We start from the raw sequence: 16,260 nt of genomic DNA, 5'->3' as shown, positions 1-16,260 counted from the left end.
TGTGTAGAGCCTCTGTGATTGGTCCTGGGTGGTAGGGAACTTCAAAGATCTAGGTCAGATCAGCCTAGAGACCTGCTACAAAATGCAGGCACTGGGGGGGGGGGGGGGGGGGGGGTAATCAGCAGTGATGCAAAGTACCTGGTTAAACAGGAAGATAGTATTGACATGGTCACCTCCTGTCCTTGTTATGCTTGTAGTGTCAACTATGTGCATATGTACAACACTTACATAATGTGGGCATAAACTTGGTACATAGTAGGGGTGGAGGGAGATGCCACTATTTGTATTTGCATCTGTATTTATTCAACCAACAAAATAATTTGTATTTGGATAAGTGGATGGGCTTTAACTTGGAAGCTCCATAAAATTCCAAAACAATTCCTGATTTGTACAATTACAATCACTGGCACTGCTATTGTTGAGATTATCAAATATTAAAGTCATGGTTTTACAATGGTACAGTTTACATTAATAATAATCCAGTTTAACAACTGGCTATTTAAAGGTTATAGGCTTTTTAAATTTGTATTTATTAACAAACAATGACATATGTTGTATAGCCATAACAGGTAACATAACATTCAGGTAAAGAAACAGATCAGTTTTAAACATAGGCAAAATGTTTTTTTATAAATCAAAACATAGTGACTTATCCTTACTCTGAACTGCATAGTATGCACTGCATGAAACCCACCATCACCCCTATACCTGAAGAACAATGAAGTCAATTATAAAGCGAAAAAATGCTTTTATAATATTATTTTTTAAATAGTTCCTCATCATAATTATGGACTACTGTATGCTATGAACTCCCAATGAAATAAAAGCTACAGAATGCCCTACTTCACGTGTATGTTTGATTTGCATACACTTCGATAATTTAAAGAACAAATCAAAGTTTGAGTTTGAGTGAGTCACCTCTTGAGTCATTCACAGTATTTGATAAAGCATCCAAATTTGAGGCATGTATTAACTTTAGGACTGAACAATATCATCTTGGTTGGCTAGCTCCTTTATAAGTATACTATTATGATTGAATTAGATGACTACCCAAGAACATAAAGACAGGTAAAAACACATTTTCCGTACACCATTTAAGTCAATCCAGCGCTTTACTTACAGTTCATTTGCCATGTGACTTTTTTGAGGCATTTCATTTAAAGCAGTCATGCACACTGTTCAGGCAGTCAGAGCAAAACAGGAAACAAGGACCAGACAAAAGTTAAGAAGTAGAGGAGGAGGTAATCCTTCTTGAGGAAGTCCTGTTGGAAAGAAATGTTGGGAGATATTCGTATAAATCTTTTGCATTTGGTGGAAAGGTATGGGTGATCATGCCGTGTGTGCACTGGGTGGAGTTTACATGTTTTCTTCAAAAACACTGCTGGTATTTTTAACAGCTCAGTGTTTATATGTGCACAGAAAGCCAGGCGTCCGTGTAGGACTACCCCATAGTGTGACTTTCCATGACAGAATATGGCATTCCGTAGAATGTTGATGATGAAATTCCACTTTCTTACAGCGACGCTGTGCGTATAAAAACACCACCGACGGACTAGTTATGCAGCCTACTTACAGAGACAGGGGAGAGGCGCATTTCGCAAGTTAACGTAGGCAAAGTAAGTTTATAATGTATCCGCCAATCACATTACATCAGTTACTTACAGGGGAAAGGGACAGATAAAAGGGTTCAGGGAAATAGTTTCGCGGCCACTGAGTTTATGTGGTTTGATGCAGGTAGACCTTATTTTTCAGCTCAGTAATCATGACGTGAATGGAGGACCGGTTTGAATTTGCCGAACCCCACGTGTTGTTAAGCGAAGGATGATTAAGACATTGGGTCTTATGGAGCTGAATAGCAAAGCTGGGAGCCAGTGCGCGATCCACCACTAACTTGCTTCAGACCCTTTTTGCGAAATCGTGTTTTATTTTGATTTTTTATTTCCCCACCGCTGATGAACAATGGAGGAGCAACCCTCCTCTTTTCCCCTGCGTTAGATCATTGTTTTTGATGCTGTTGTTTTGTTGGAGGGCAGGGGGATACCTGGTCTTTTCGGACTTCTGCTAGAAAGCACCCCGAACATCAGTGGTATAGACAGTTGTCTTCTACCGCCTCCCTACCGATCCCAAGCAGCTGATGTAGTGTGCTCTCATCCAGGCAATATTATGGTGAAATTCCTAGCGCTCGCACCTTACTGGCCTCTTGTCCGATTTCTGGTTCCTCTCGCAATCACCAACATAGCCATGGATCTTGGAGAACAGGCAAGTATTTTCTCTGTTTATTAAGTGCTTAAATGTTGTTGTTGATGTTGATGTTGATGTTGTAATTTAATGGAGATATAAAGAATGACGCGACGAATTGATGTTTTTGTTAGCCTAAGAAGAATTCAGATTATTTTCCCCCAATGCGCGGGCTTAATTTTCCTATAAATGCTGATGGAATGCCACCTTCCCTACAACAAGGTTTGCATAACCAATAAGATGCGCAATGTTTTCAACAATTGACTGCACTGAATAACGCGATGGCTATACCTTGTCTTAGTAATAAGCACGGCTCCTAAAGGTTGCAAGGGCAGCATACTATTACGAAGAATCTGAGAAAATAGGGACGGGACTCGGTAACGTTGACAAAAACAATGTGACCGAATCACCTGTGTGTGCGTGAACAGCTATAGCCTACATCCAGATTTCGGGAATGAAACAATACGTTGCGGTCTGAAGAGAATGATTGTGCATTTTTGGATGGGCTGATTTTGTCCCGTGTGCTGCCAAACTCGCGCACATTGGTAGTTTTATTTTTTCGTCAAACTTGTTGGCTAGGACAAGGCAGGTGATTTGACAGGCTAATTCAGCTATATGTAAACAAAAAACCAACGAGTGTCGTTTTAATACGCAATAGCATATGTCGTGTTTTTCATATTTAGGGGGGGAAATATTTGAAACATTTTTGATCATGAAAATTTGAGTAAACATTAACAATGTCCAGATATTGAAAATCATTTTCACCAATGCCATTAAACTGTAAATAAATAAACACATGTATAAAATAAGTGATTAACTAAATAAATAAATTCTGCTACTCTCATTTAATTGATGCTCAAACCAAGCAGGGCGCCAGTGAACTGTAATGAGAACTGGGTCTTTTTTGTGTGTGTGTGTGTGTTTTTTTTTTTTTTTTTTTTTTTTTTTTTTTTTTTTTTAACCGAAAGGTTTCGCTTGAGATTCCTAGCGGGCTGCTGCTGATGTACGCTTAATTGACCAATCAAGAAATATCCTGCTGGGTGAAAGGGTTACATGCATAAATGTAATCACTGTAAGTTGCTCTGGTTGAAAATATCTGCTAAATTTCAAATGTCTGTAATGAAAGCTGGCACTATTGAAAAAGATACACCGGAAAAAGTATACATTGCTTTATCTATGTTGTGGAGGAATGCTGCAAGTGATTTCTTGTTCAGGCAGTCCTTAAAATGCAAAACTGATACCAGCCCTGACAATTACTTAATCTGCCACCACATAACCCATTTTTCTGTAATTATTTATTATATTTTTGTGGTTTCCTTCAGTGTTTCGAAGCAAAGTAGTTCAGTACAGGCTTATGACCAGATGTAACTGGATGTTGGTTGTAGGGAGAACAGATTTTGTGTTTGGCTCAATTTTGAAAATATTACTAGAGATAGATTAATTTTTTTTTTTGCAAACAATCTGCACCTTGGCTATGATTACACACCACAATTAAATTCTTTAGCAATCTGACCAAAAGTACCAAGAGTGAAATGTTCCATTTAATCCCGAGGTTGGGGTAAAAACCAATGTGGCGCTGGGCACATCTAACTGTTTTATTATGTTTAGAAGTTAACACAAAATAAGGCAATTCAATACAATTCCATTTTGTATGATACAAACAGTCTTTAATTAATTGTGACAGGTGCTGGTGTTTTGGTCCTCAAGTAGGGCAAGGTCATTTTTCAGTTTTTTACAGATAATGAAAGTGCAGATTATAAGCTTTCAAATGATGTGTCATACATTGAAATCTGAAAATAGTTGAAGAAGATATGCTTATTTGAATGTTGGTACTCCTAAAATCAAGTAGCAGAGAAAATCCCCTTGAAAGATCTTGAACTTTTCACAGGGAGATAATGGGTGGGAACAATAGCTAGTTAACTCCACCCCAACCATTCCCCCACTAGAGTACCTGTCAATCCTTGCCCATTTAGGGGGTACCCTATTTAACCTCTTAAGGCACAAGCCAAATCTTGCCAATCCTTGCCCATTTAGGGGGTACCCTATTTAAAGCTTTATAACTCCAAATGTGAACACCACAGAGAATAGAAAAATGGCTTAAATGAAGCAACACATTTGTACCATTTACAATACTAGATTACTTTATATTCATAATTTTTTAAAAGAAATAAAGTGCCACAAATGCAATGGTCTAGGCAAAAAATCTAAAATGAATTTGCTCTTTTTTAGTTCGCAATGAAATACTGGGAGATTGCGGGTTAAAGTATACATGTCCTGGAGGGACTAAAAAGTGGCACCGAAACGAAGCACAGAAATTTGCGTAGTGATTCGGTCCGGTCGGTGCTGACTATATAGGAACCGGAGCCATTAAGGTACCAGTTTCCGTACCCAACCGTAGTGTCAACAGATTGAGCGTCCGCCATTGTAGCAACCTCACAGTAAACAAACATAGGCTACTACCACGCGACTTTATTTATGGGCGGTGGCTTGACCGAAACTAAGTGACAATAACCAACGAAACCAAACATGCTAGTCAAACTGCACCCCCATCACGCCTCCAAAACCCCGCTGTAAGAATCACTAAAACAAGCCGACTTTGCTGACAAATTTAGAGTATTTAGTGATCCAAAAAATGTTGTTTATTCTATTGTGTGACTTCTTCAACACTTTAACTTTAGTAATATGAAAAAAAGTAAAAAAAAAAAAAAAAAAAATTTAAAAAACCTTTTTTGCCTCCTAGCCCGATTTCAAGATTTGCGTTTTTGGTACATTTATGTCTTTTGCGGCCTACCTATGTGGTGAAAATCAATCACAAGACTGTACATTATTCTCCGATTCCAGTCCGGTAACAGCTGTATCAGTCGATGTCACATGTCACCACGTTGCCTAAAGTTAAAATTAAGTTAAATAAATGTACAAAGATCTAGTCTGAGTTGAACAAACTGACAACATGCTTACAATCCCATTTGGTTTAACCCCGCAGGGGGGGTGTCTGCTCTTTCGCTCTTTACGATCACATTGGATTCCTTGACACACACACACACACGCACATACAATGCAGTAGCCGAAAAATACTTCCGTTAAAAAAAAAATGGTACGGAGCCTCCCTGGGGTCAGATGAGAAAAAAAGATGTGTGTGTAAATTTGTACTCTCGGTCGAGGGCACGGTTTACAAATCCGTGTGCATGGATTCGTAATTCGAGGGCACGGATTATGAATCCGAGAGCACGGTTTATAAACCGTGCACACAGATTTCTAAACCGAGAGTACAGATTCACACACGGGTCTTTTTTTTCCTCAGCTGACCCCAGGGGGGTCTCTGTAAAATGGCAATATTTTGATAAATAAAAATATTTTTGGCAGCATCTCCCAAAATATTTATTGAACTCTCCCGCCGTTCATTGGAGACAAAGAGATGGTAATTCTGCGTGTTCAACCTGAAATACGTTGTTCAAGGTCTATGCATCTACCTAAAAAGTCTGTTACATTTTACCCCACGTTAGGTTTTTCCCGCTCTCCCCTACTCCTTTATGATGGTTATGTGAGCTCTTCTGTCATTGTTTGTCTCTCTAGACTACTGCAGCCGCATCCTTGATTCTGGGACATGGTTATTATGGACACTCAGTTCACAGTTACATTATGAAGTGTTTGTCAAGCAATATCATATAATAAAAAAATGTAGCTAGTAATTCTGTTGTAGATACATTTGGTTAATTCAGGGTCTTAAAGCAATAACATGCTTAATGTACATATGTGATACAATTTTGATATAACATTTCTTAAACTTGATTCCATGGCTAATTAATTGTTTGATTAAACTAATCAGTCAACATTTTAATGTAATCTATTCACTATTTTAACCAAAAAAATAACAATGTTTTTGAGGAGTTAAATTACTTGTAGTGCTGACATGTATTTACTTAATATAAATGTTTACAGACTATTTCAAGTACATTTATTTAATTATTATTAGTTATTAAATATAATGGTAATATAAATGTAATATTTGTTTTATATTTACAAAATCGGTTATGGTTTTCTCCTTACACGTGTAATTCATTAGGCTACCTGTGTACATTGATGCTTTACTTGTCTGAAATACGTAACTGGAGTTTGTTTTGGCCCTCCCTGACCTGAATATGCACATTCCTTGTCATATGGAAGTACTACTTCTCTGACACCTTAGGGCATGTACTGAAAATATAAGCATGGGTGCAAAAAGAACCTGTAATTCTGAAAGTTTGTTGAGGCACTCAACTGAGATTCTGGTTGTACAATAATTGATTTTCAATGGAAATACGGGAAGAAATGAGAATATCATTTTCTTGTATGTGGTAGGGATGTTAGCCTCAGACTTCACCACGATAGGATACGATTTCTATTCTAGAGGCAATGGTTCAAAATTTGGCTATATCACAAATTTTGCTATGATATGATCCAAAACGATGTAGTGAAGAATGCTTCTGTTTTTCTTCTTTAATCAAAATTCTGTTCGCTGCTTGTTGCTTCCAGTTGCGTTCAGGAAAGAAAGAGACTTAATCGAATTCGATGGTGAAAGACAGTTTAGCTCTTTAATGCATGGTTAGAGATCTGCGTGGTCTTACGAGTGTCTCCAGTCTAACACAACTATCATGGAGAAATGGCACATCTTAAGTACAATCTCTAAACAAATGGTGTCTGGCCAGGAGGAAAGGTCACATTGATGTGATAATTCACTCCTTCCCTGGTTCCTGTCCCTCACCATCTGTGACTCTTCACATTATAATTTCTATTCACTCAGGGTTGCGTTTCCAATGGCTCTTGGCACCTAAGTCTTGGGGGTGAGCTTGCGTTTGAAAAGGGGTACTCAGCACCCAGATGGACACAGGATGAGTGTGGGGACTGAAACAAATTATAACTATGAAAACTTTAAATGATACACATTACTAAAAAACACCAAAATCTGACAGTAGTAAGAAACGACCAATAGGCCTATATATGATCCAGCTAACACAACACTTTTACAATGCACACATACAACCCAAATGAGGTTGGGATTGTAAAAATGTATTTACATCATGTTTCAAAGGAAGAAAAAACGGTACTAGCACGAGCGATGATGAGGTCGAGTCAGAAACATAGACAATGATGTTGGCTGTGTTGCTAGAGAGCAAACCGCTTTATTATGGACATTTAAATAAATAAATAATTGTATATGCTTCATAACGATACGAATTGATTTTTGCATGTTGTATTGACTGGATCGGATTGATTTGCCTTTGAACCGATACATCAAACTGGATCAATGTTTTGTTATTAGCCTCTTTGGGTCAACAATGTAACGTAATGGCCCGGAGCCTGGGCTCACAAGTGAGGATCTGGGTGCGATTTCCACATGGGACACTATCGTTGTACCCTTGAGCAAAGGTCCTGTAAGGTAAACTGATGTGACCATGCCTGTTGCCAGCAGTTTTAGCCAAATTATCATAAGGACAACAGAGGTTTTAAGTACAAGCGACGACTTGTTGCCTCTTATACAATGCCGACCAGGAGTGAGTGAACAAGAATTATGTTAGACGAGGATAGTGTATTTTGGTTAATAATTGTGGGTCTCAGAAGGTGTGATGCTATTAACATATCTGGCCAGAGACAATGCTCCTCAAATCACTTTTGAGGAAGTAACCTACATTCAGATTAACTCTGCTGAATCCAGATTGTGTTTTCTTGATGTCTGACAACTGCCGTTCTTGTAACCTAAATAAACCTGTCTTCTTCAACGACGATCTAAGCAATGCCTTCCTCCTCCCCCCCCCCCCCCCCCCCCTTAGCCTTTAGTACTACACCTGAATTGCTTCAGTAATTCAGGTGTATAAGCTGTAAACTGTATAAACCTATTGCGTGCAAAGAATGCAATCCTTGTCGTTTTCATTGGATATGAGTGTCTGCTAAATGCCCATAAAGTAATATTTGAACAGTTGAATAGTTGAACTGGCTTGCAGACATTGTACCTGTTATCACAAGTCAAATCCGGTTACATCTCTGCAGGATAGTCAAGTTACAAAGCCATTTGGTCTGTACATTAGCTTAACACTGAATACTCTGCTAGGTGCTCAGGGTAGGCCACTGTGGGTTTGCATGCAAGTGTAAAGCCACACATTGCAGCATTTGCTTTGCCTCGTTTTGCCTGGTAGCTTTGTACATTGGGATCATGATTTACTCTTTGGACTATAATTTAAACTATAATAAACCCAAAGATTCTCTATGCACTTTGAACCTTGGCCTTGTTCATAAAAAAAGATAAGGAGCCTCAAGGAACAAAAATGTTAGCATTTTCTAATTTCAAAGGGTTGTAGTTTGGCACATGTAGTAGTAGCCCATGAAGAACTAGGAGACACAAATAAGACATTGCTTCTTTGGGAGGAAGAAATTATGCATGTTGTGCAGTGCTAAGGCCTTATGCATTGCTGAACACCTATCTGTCATCTGTTTGTCTTGGTTTAGTCCATTAGCTATACAGCATTTAAGCTGGTATTTACACTCAATGTTAACAGGAAAACACCACATACAAGAGTGTAGTTTATGAAAATGTAATCAGCATTGTTGAGTGCATTTTCTGCCATATGTTTTGCCTTAGTTTGGAACATAATTATGTAAATGTTTTACAGTTGCACTGTCTGTTGAGGGAAATAAAGTTTTTGAGTATCACGGGTACTGTCACCAGATTACTAATTGTCACTTAGCATTTTATGCTTTGCGTCCACTGGCCAGACTGTAGTCTGACTCTAGACTTGCAGATACATTCAGTGCATCTCCATTGTCACTCAGGCCTGTCCAAACAGTTCTAGTTTACTTAACCAAACTTCTGCAGGGGAGCATATCCGTAACAGCAGTCGACATGGGCTAGCTCCCGTAGCGATTGGCAGCTTAAAATCCTATAACCAGTAATTTCAATGAAACTGGAGGTATAACTTTCAAATAAAAATATACATTTGTCTGTTTCAATTGAGCATTCTCTTTATAACTGAAAATAATGGCAGAAATCTAATAGTTTACAGCAAATGGCCTGAATTCCCTTTACTTTCATATGAACTTCAATTTACGGTGAGCTGCATAATGTTTGGCACAACAATATATAGACATATATGTTTTCTTGATTTGGCTCTGTACTCCACAGTTTTAGATCAGTTCACATGTGGTTAAACTGCACATTCTCAGCTTTACTTAAAAGATATATTTATAGATTTTGTTTTTTATAATAAGTTAGTCTCTGAAACAGTGAGCATTAATACCTCCAGCTCCCATTGTGTCTTGAAAAGATGGGTTTGTCTGGCAAAGATTAATCTTTACCATATAGCAGCACATACATAAAAATATTACCTAAAATATTACCTTGTTGTTTTTATTTTGCCAGAGAGAGAGAGAGAGATGCAAGTATGTTCCCAATGGTTGGTTGTCTGCAACTGAAATTTCCTGCAAGGAGGGGGAGCTAGTTTGCCTGAAGAAGACCTGCAATGGTCAGAACATATTTTGTTTATTTTACTTGCATTTATTTCTAAATTACCTGCCCCTCTTGAGCATATACCAAGACAGTGTAACACTCAGTTTCACTGCAATGCAGGTGACACCCAGGTCTACAAAACCCAATTCCACTTCTGCTTTTTAAAGCTTGTGCAACTGGAGATTAGAGAATAAATGGGGGAAACTTCCGTCTCCTGGACAGTTCCAGGGATGTAAATAGCTTTTTTGGTTTGCATAGCAAATTTGTAACACAAATTGTCATCTGAACAGGCATTGTAGGGAAGTGGGTAGTGAGTGCATCTACATTAATTTGTAGTTTACTTGAACTGTGAAGCTATCCTTGAAAATGTTACAGTTTGCAGTTTACTGTTCACACACCCTACTAGTTTAACTATCACAAGAAACATATCCAATTCCCATATATTATTTATTTTAATTGATTCATTGAATTGAATTTCTTGATTGGTAAAATAACTTACTTAGCAGTGTGAACTGGCGGTAAACCAGTAGCATGACATGTAAGTATGTTGTGTGTTTTTCTGCCCAGGCATAGAAACCCATGCTCTCTGGCTGTTGAAGTTATAGCATGCTTTCTATTCTACTCTGCTGTGCATGGCCTGGCTTGATATATTCACTCATATGTGGATGATTCCAAAATTTGAAATAGCTTCTCTTGTGTAATAATTTGATTAGGGATTAGCAATGATATACTGTCCGTTTCCATGTCTCCAGTTCCCTTGTTGTGATTTATGCATGTGCTTCTGGCCTAGGCACATAGTTTTATGATTGCGTATTTGTGGTTAAACTGTAAATAGAGCTTGAATATTTATAGATGATGCAGGCTACATAAAGAAAACAAATAGTTGCCTATGATTCATATAAACATGGCTACAATTACAAAATTAAATAATGGTGTTAAATGTCCAGGAAACTGGATTCAAATTGTGGTTCAAATATTCCCCGGAAGTGACAATTGATTGTCTTTTTAATATTCCTTTCAAGTTTTTAACCCAAGTATAAACATTAAATTGTTATAAACACTATTAGATTATGTGACCTATTCAGCAGACAAGGACAGGGTGGGCGTGTGTCCTGCGCTCATTAACATATATATCAGTAGGACACATCATATGTAACCATTCCTCAAGGCTAGCTAGGTTAGATCTGGTTAGAGCAGTAACCTTACACTACCAGACCAAACTAAAGACAGCAACATAAACTAGGATTTAACATCATATAGCCGAACCTAAGTTCATTCAATGTGTAAAAGAATTGTAACACTGAGCTACTGTACACCAACATTAGTCTCTATAGCAGTCTCAAACTTCGAACATTACAACCAAATGAAGTCTTTGGTTCCACATGTCTAAGCCTGAAAGCTATAGTAGGGTAGAAACAGTAGGCCTACTTATCAATACACCAAGTTCTGTAATAAGTTCTGGACGAAAATGGCCATGCAAATGCTAACTGTACAGTTTATTGTAATATTGCAGTCCCCATGGGCTACAGAAATAAAACCCATTTCTTGTAGGTCTCTTTATTTTTGGGAAAAGATAAAAGCGTATTGCTTTCTCCGCATCCAGAGAAGGGGCAGTGCTGAGGCATTTTCAACTCGGCTTGCCTTACCCACAAAAGTGACAAGAGCGTTATTTGCATATTGCATTTGGAAATGATTTCACTGAACATAAGTTATGTTTTTGTTATGTAATTTACACCCAGTTAACCCCGCCCACTGAAAACCTGGCGTTCAGCCAAAGGTGAAAGCAAGATAAGTTTTTTTTTTTTTTTTTTGCAAGAATCATTTCAAAATATTTCTTGTCTGTTTGTGAATGCAAAAAAAGTATTAAAATAACACATCAGCAAATAATTCACAGATTTCAGTTTCCTGGGCTTTTAAAAAAATCTTTTGATAGGCCAGGCAGAACTGGAAACAGCTCACAAATTGCTCTTATTTTTCAGCAGGGGTAGAGGGCATTGAAGACATGAAATGTAAACCAAGGCAAAGGAGCGAGTAGTTCAGGGTTATTACGAGCTCTGTTTTTAATTTGCAAAGCGCATGAGGGAGGGTGTCCTGTTGCCATCAGTTGTGCAGGGTTTGTTTTCCATTGCGGTTATTGTGTTGCAATGTCTGTTGCTAAGCTCTGTGGCTTCATTGAAAAGGCACAGTGGCTAGATTAGAAGATATTCTTCCCCGGTGCCAACTTTACTACGGTTTTTAAAAAAGTTTCACACCCACATAACACATGGTGTTCTTTCTCATGATTTACATGATTACATACGAGATTACATTTACATTTGCGTCACATAAAAACCTGTGGAGAACCGACCAAAGATAAAAATGTGAATATGAAGCACACAGACAACTCCTACCTAAATGATTCCAGGCTTTAGAACCATGATATAGATCTCCTTGTACTTCTGGAAAGTAGCCTGTATTACAGTAGATTCTGCGGAAGTCATTGAAAACACTTACCATCAAAGTTCAAGCCAGACACGAATGACACCTCACAAGAGGGAATCCCCTTCGTTAATTTTGGGCCCACTTTAAGTAATGTATATCTGTCTTTGTTGATTTGTATGCTCCTTTTGATTAATGTCATATGGCATGTGTACCTAATACATAAACCCTTAAGTCTCCATGAAGTGCAGTACCATGTCAAGCATCAAGTGGTGTGTGTCACTCTGACACTGGTCAGGAAAGCATATTTGCAGAAGAAAGGTTGTAAGGGAGACTTGGTATAGAGGCAGAGGTTTTCCAGACTGTCTGTTCAAAAAAAGGTAAAAAAGGTAAAAAAAAAAAAAAAAACACTATTCACTTGAGGGCCATTGCGTACCTTTAATGAATTGAATTTCCCAGGCATTCTGATATTTTAACATATTTTCTCCTTGGATGAGAGGTTTTCCCAAGAGAAAGAGATAGTGTGGGAGGAGCACATACTGTATGGAAGCACGGGTTTATTTTCAGCTCTGGAATTCTGGGTGGCTGATTTTTCCTGCAGCAGGAAATGAGACAGCAATTTAAGTAGTGATGCTTTGGCTCTCTGACAGCAGTGTGCACTGAGCAATTCCACAGCACAAGAGAAAAGCCAAATAATTGTTATATATCTGTATACAGACAAGAGCTGGAAGATACGTTATGACTCATACCCGTCCATATCTGGCAGCTAATATACATATACATACACTCACACACACAATACTCAAAAGTCAGAGACCCTTTTGTTTATTCAATTTCTATTGAAATCAACCAGCCCGTGCTATTTATTTTAGTGTCAGACAATATGGGGAAACATATATTTAACTGAAATTACAAAAAAGTCATGTTTTTGTTATGTAATTTACACCCTGTTAACCCCGCCCACTGAAAACCTGGCATTCAGCCAAAGGTGAAAGCAAGATAAGTTTTTTTCCTGGAGCATCATCATGCTACCACTCATGCTAAATTCAAAGATTCACTCAAAAGCGCATTAAGATCAAAAATAATTGATGAACTGAAAAGAGGGCTAAAAGCACAGCAGTCGCTTTTCATTGCGCCTATAGCAATAAGCAAGGGAGCTACAGAAACGTCCTGGTTGCCACGTTGTGGCAAGGCTGCCGCCTGTTGGCATATGTGGCATATAGTCTTCTCATTCGCTGACGTGAAAAGAAATTCATGCTCCCATTCCGGGTGGAAATAATACGTTTTTGATTTCTTTTTCACCGAACCCTCAGCTATATCGATGTTGTTATGTTAGGTAAGGTGCATTCAGCGTCAATATGTTTATTTTGGCTTCCAAAAGTAAAAATAAAACTGCAGGACTAACATGACAAGGTATCTGTAAATGTGAATATTATTCATTGAATTGAGAAACTAAATATTGTGCATTGAACAGATACTGTAAATATGAATATTATTAATTGAACTAAGAAACTAAATATGAATATTGTGCATTGAACAGATACTGTACATATGAATATTTTGCATTGAACAGAGGCCTACCGTAAATATGAATATTGTACATTGAACAGATAACTGCATAACTGTGTCTTTCTTTGTGTGTATGTATGCACGTACATAGAGCCTGTCGTAACAGAAATTGCAAAAATAAATATGACAGTGAACAGCCTTACTCGTGGTAAGTGGGTTTTAATTGGAAGATATCAGAGTGGTAGATCTCGGCTTACATTTTGGAATAAAAAGTGATCTTGGGCTTGAAAATGTTGGTTACCACTGTGGTAGAACATCACAACTATCACAAAGACAATACTTAAAGATTTCATCTTTGAGAGACAGGAAAAAATAAAGCTCCAGATCAGAAGAAATTGGTGTGAAAGGATGTGTAGCTGTCAAAAAGCCACCAATATGAAATGGAAATAAACAAAAGAGAAGAAAATTTGCACTAGTACAACAAAACTGGACTGAGATGTGGAGTAAGGTTTTATGGCGTCAAAGTCTAAATTTGAGACTTTCAGAAGAAAGAGAAGGCAGTATGTCTGCAGCCAAAACAACCATCAGTCAAGTCATGTTTTTTTGCCATTTTTCTCCCATTTTCTCCCCAATTTAGTCGTTATACCAGTTCCCTAGCCACAGTCCTGGTCGATGCGCTATTCTTTGTCAGTCTGGGGAGGGTGTAGACTGCCACATGCCTCCTCCAATACATGTGGAGTTGTCAGCCGCTTCTTTTCACCTGACAGCAAGGAGTTTCACTGGGAGAGTGTAACGCACGCGGAGGCTCACGCTATCTCCCCCAGATCCCCTCCCTGCTGGACAGGCACCCTGACCAACGAGTAGGAGTTGTTAATGCAGCGATCAGGACTCATACCCTCACTGGCTTCCCTCCCGCGAACACTTCCAATTGTGTTCATAGGAACGTCTGACCAAGCCGGAAGTACTACTGCCGAGGATTGAACCTGGGTCTCTGCGCTGATAAATATGCAATACTATCTCGACAATGTTTGATTGGGATCAAATAATTTCTACCAAAAGATAATGACCCCAAGCTCACTGCTAAGAAGATCAAGCTGCTGGTGCTGCTCAGAACAATGGACTTTCCACCCCACATAACAGACCTCAACATCAATTAATGGGGTTGGGATTATTTGGGTTGAGAGAAGCTGAAAGTCCAACTCTTCAACACTTCCTAAACCTCACAATATTTCCACAAAATATAAGAACCATTGCCACTTTTTGATATTGCGGTATGCTTCTTTTTTTAACGTACACTGCCGTGAAATATTTGCATCATTATTTTCAAAAGTCAAAATATGTATATTACAGTGTATTCCATTTCGCAAGGGTAGTGTGTTGTTTAAAGGTATGCAATGTAGGATTTTGCAGCCCTTGTAGACTGTGTTTGTAAACAAATAATTCCTATAACTTTCAAAAGCTGTTCTAATTTGTGACTTTTAGAAATTGATATTAATATGAGAATGGCTGCCAGGATTATGGCTTTGTCAGTTTCCAGGCAGTTATGAGAGTAATGTATGCAGCCCCTGATTGGGTTATTTCCTGAGTCTGAGTTCTTATATGGAGTCAATCACTTTTAACCTGCTGTGTAATATCTATTGACCTGAATCATTCTACTGATCTCTGAACGGTCTACGTTGTAATTCTTAACAAATAATTTTCTTTCCTAATAACAAACCATGTGACTCATAAATGTAACATGCAATCTCACGTTCTCAAAAAGACCATGCTGCCAAGAAAGATTTTTTGTTCTTCTCATTATCAAGATCAACAAACCTCCTCTCTTTTACATATCTTTATGAATGACTTCACTTACAATTTTTTTTGTAAGAAAGACCTTGAACATATCTAACATGCCTTCAACGAGAATATTGGACAAATATTGTTTTTAATTGTACTGCATGTATAATTTTCATGATAGTCAAGTGCATTTGTCTGCAAAGATTCCAGACCTTAAGGTGTTTAATCTTACCTTATTGCTGTGCTTTGCAGGCTTTGAACAGGGGCATTGCAGCAGTTAAAGGAGATTCGGTGGAAATGTTGGCTAGCTATGGCCTAGCTTACTCACTGATGAAATTCTTCACGGGGCCCCTGAGTGATTTCAAGAATGTAGGCCTGGTATTTGTGAACAGCAAGAAGGACCGTACCAAGGCTGTACTGTGCATGGTTACAGCTGGGACTGTGGCCGTTATCGTTCACATTCTCATAGGTGAGGCTGACGTTATCTTATAAACAATAAAGCCAAATCTGCAGACTGATGACATCACACTTAACTGCACTGCTTTACATGTTTGAACTTCATCCTTTATTTCATCTTAGCTATGATTACTACTTGCTAATATTCACTGTCATTTTGTGTTTGGTTAAAGAATTGTTCGGCTGGTATATGTTTTGTGCTGTTCATTTGAATATTACATTACATTACATTACATTACATATTATTATCATAACATCAATCCATGGTCTTTTTTTTCATCAGCAGTCTTTAGTTCCTCAGTAATCTACACACACTTTTAAAAGTACATTTTGAGTTAGAGTTTTTAATGATATGGTTTCTCACGATAACAGGAAAGGCTAAA

The 16,260-nt window shown here is 38.1% G+C and overlaps 1 protein-coding gene across 2 annotated transcripts in view; it reads left to right on the top strand.

The window, feature by feature from the left end:
• The first annotated feature begins 1,136 nt into the window (after positions 1-1,136).
• The window catches only part of LOC118225288 (progressive ankylosis protein homolog B-like), a 30,130-nt gene continuing 15,006 nt past the window's right edge, over positions 1,137-16,260 (top strand). Inside the window, exons 1-2 of one of the 2 annotated variants that reach the window (XM_035413466.1) lie at positions 1,137-2,259; positions 15,674-15,890. In XM_035413466.1, the coding sequence (XP_035269357.1) occupies positions 2,164-2,259; positions 15,674-15,890 (313 nt within the window). In that variant the 5' untranslated portion in view covers positions 1,137-2,163. Of the gene's footprint in view, positions 2,260-9,630; positions 9,732-15,673; positions 15,891-16,260 lie in introns of those variants that run through there. The other variant, XM_035413467.1, reaches the window with a different exon arrangement.

The sequence above is a fragment of the Anguilla anguilla genome, chromosome 4 (assembly GCF_013347855.1).
Source record: "Anguilla anguilla isolate fAngAng1 chromosome 4, fAngAng1.pri, whole genome shotgun sequence".
NCBI classification, from domain to species: Eukaryota; Metazoa; Chordata; class Actinopteri; order Anguilliformes; family Anguillidae; genus Anguilla; species Anguilla anguilla.
This window is presented reverse-complemented; position numbering and strand designations above follow the sequence as displayed.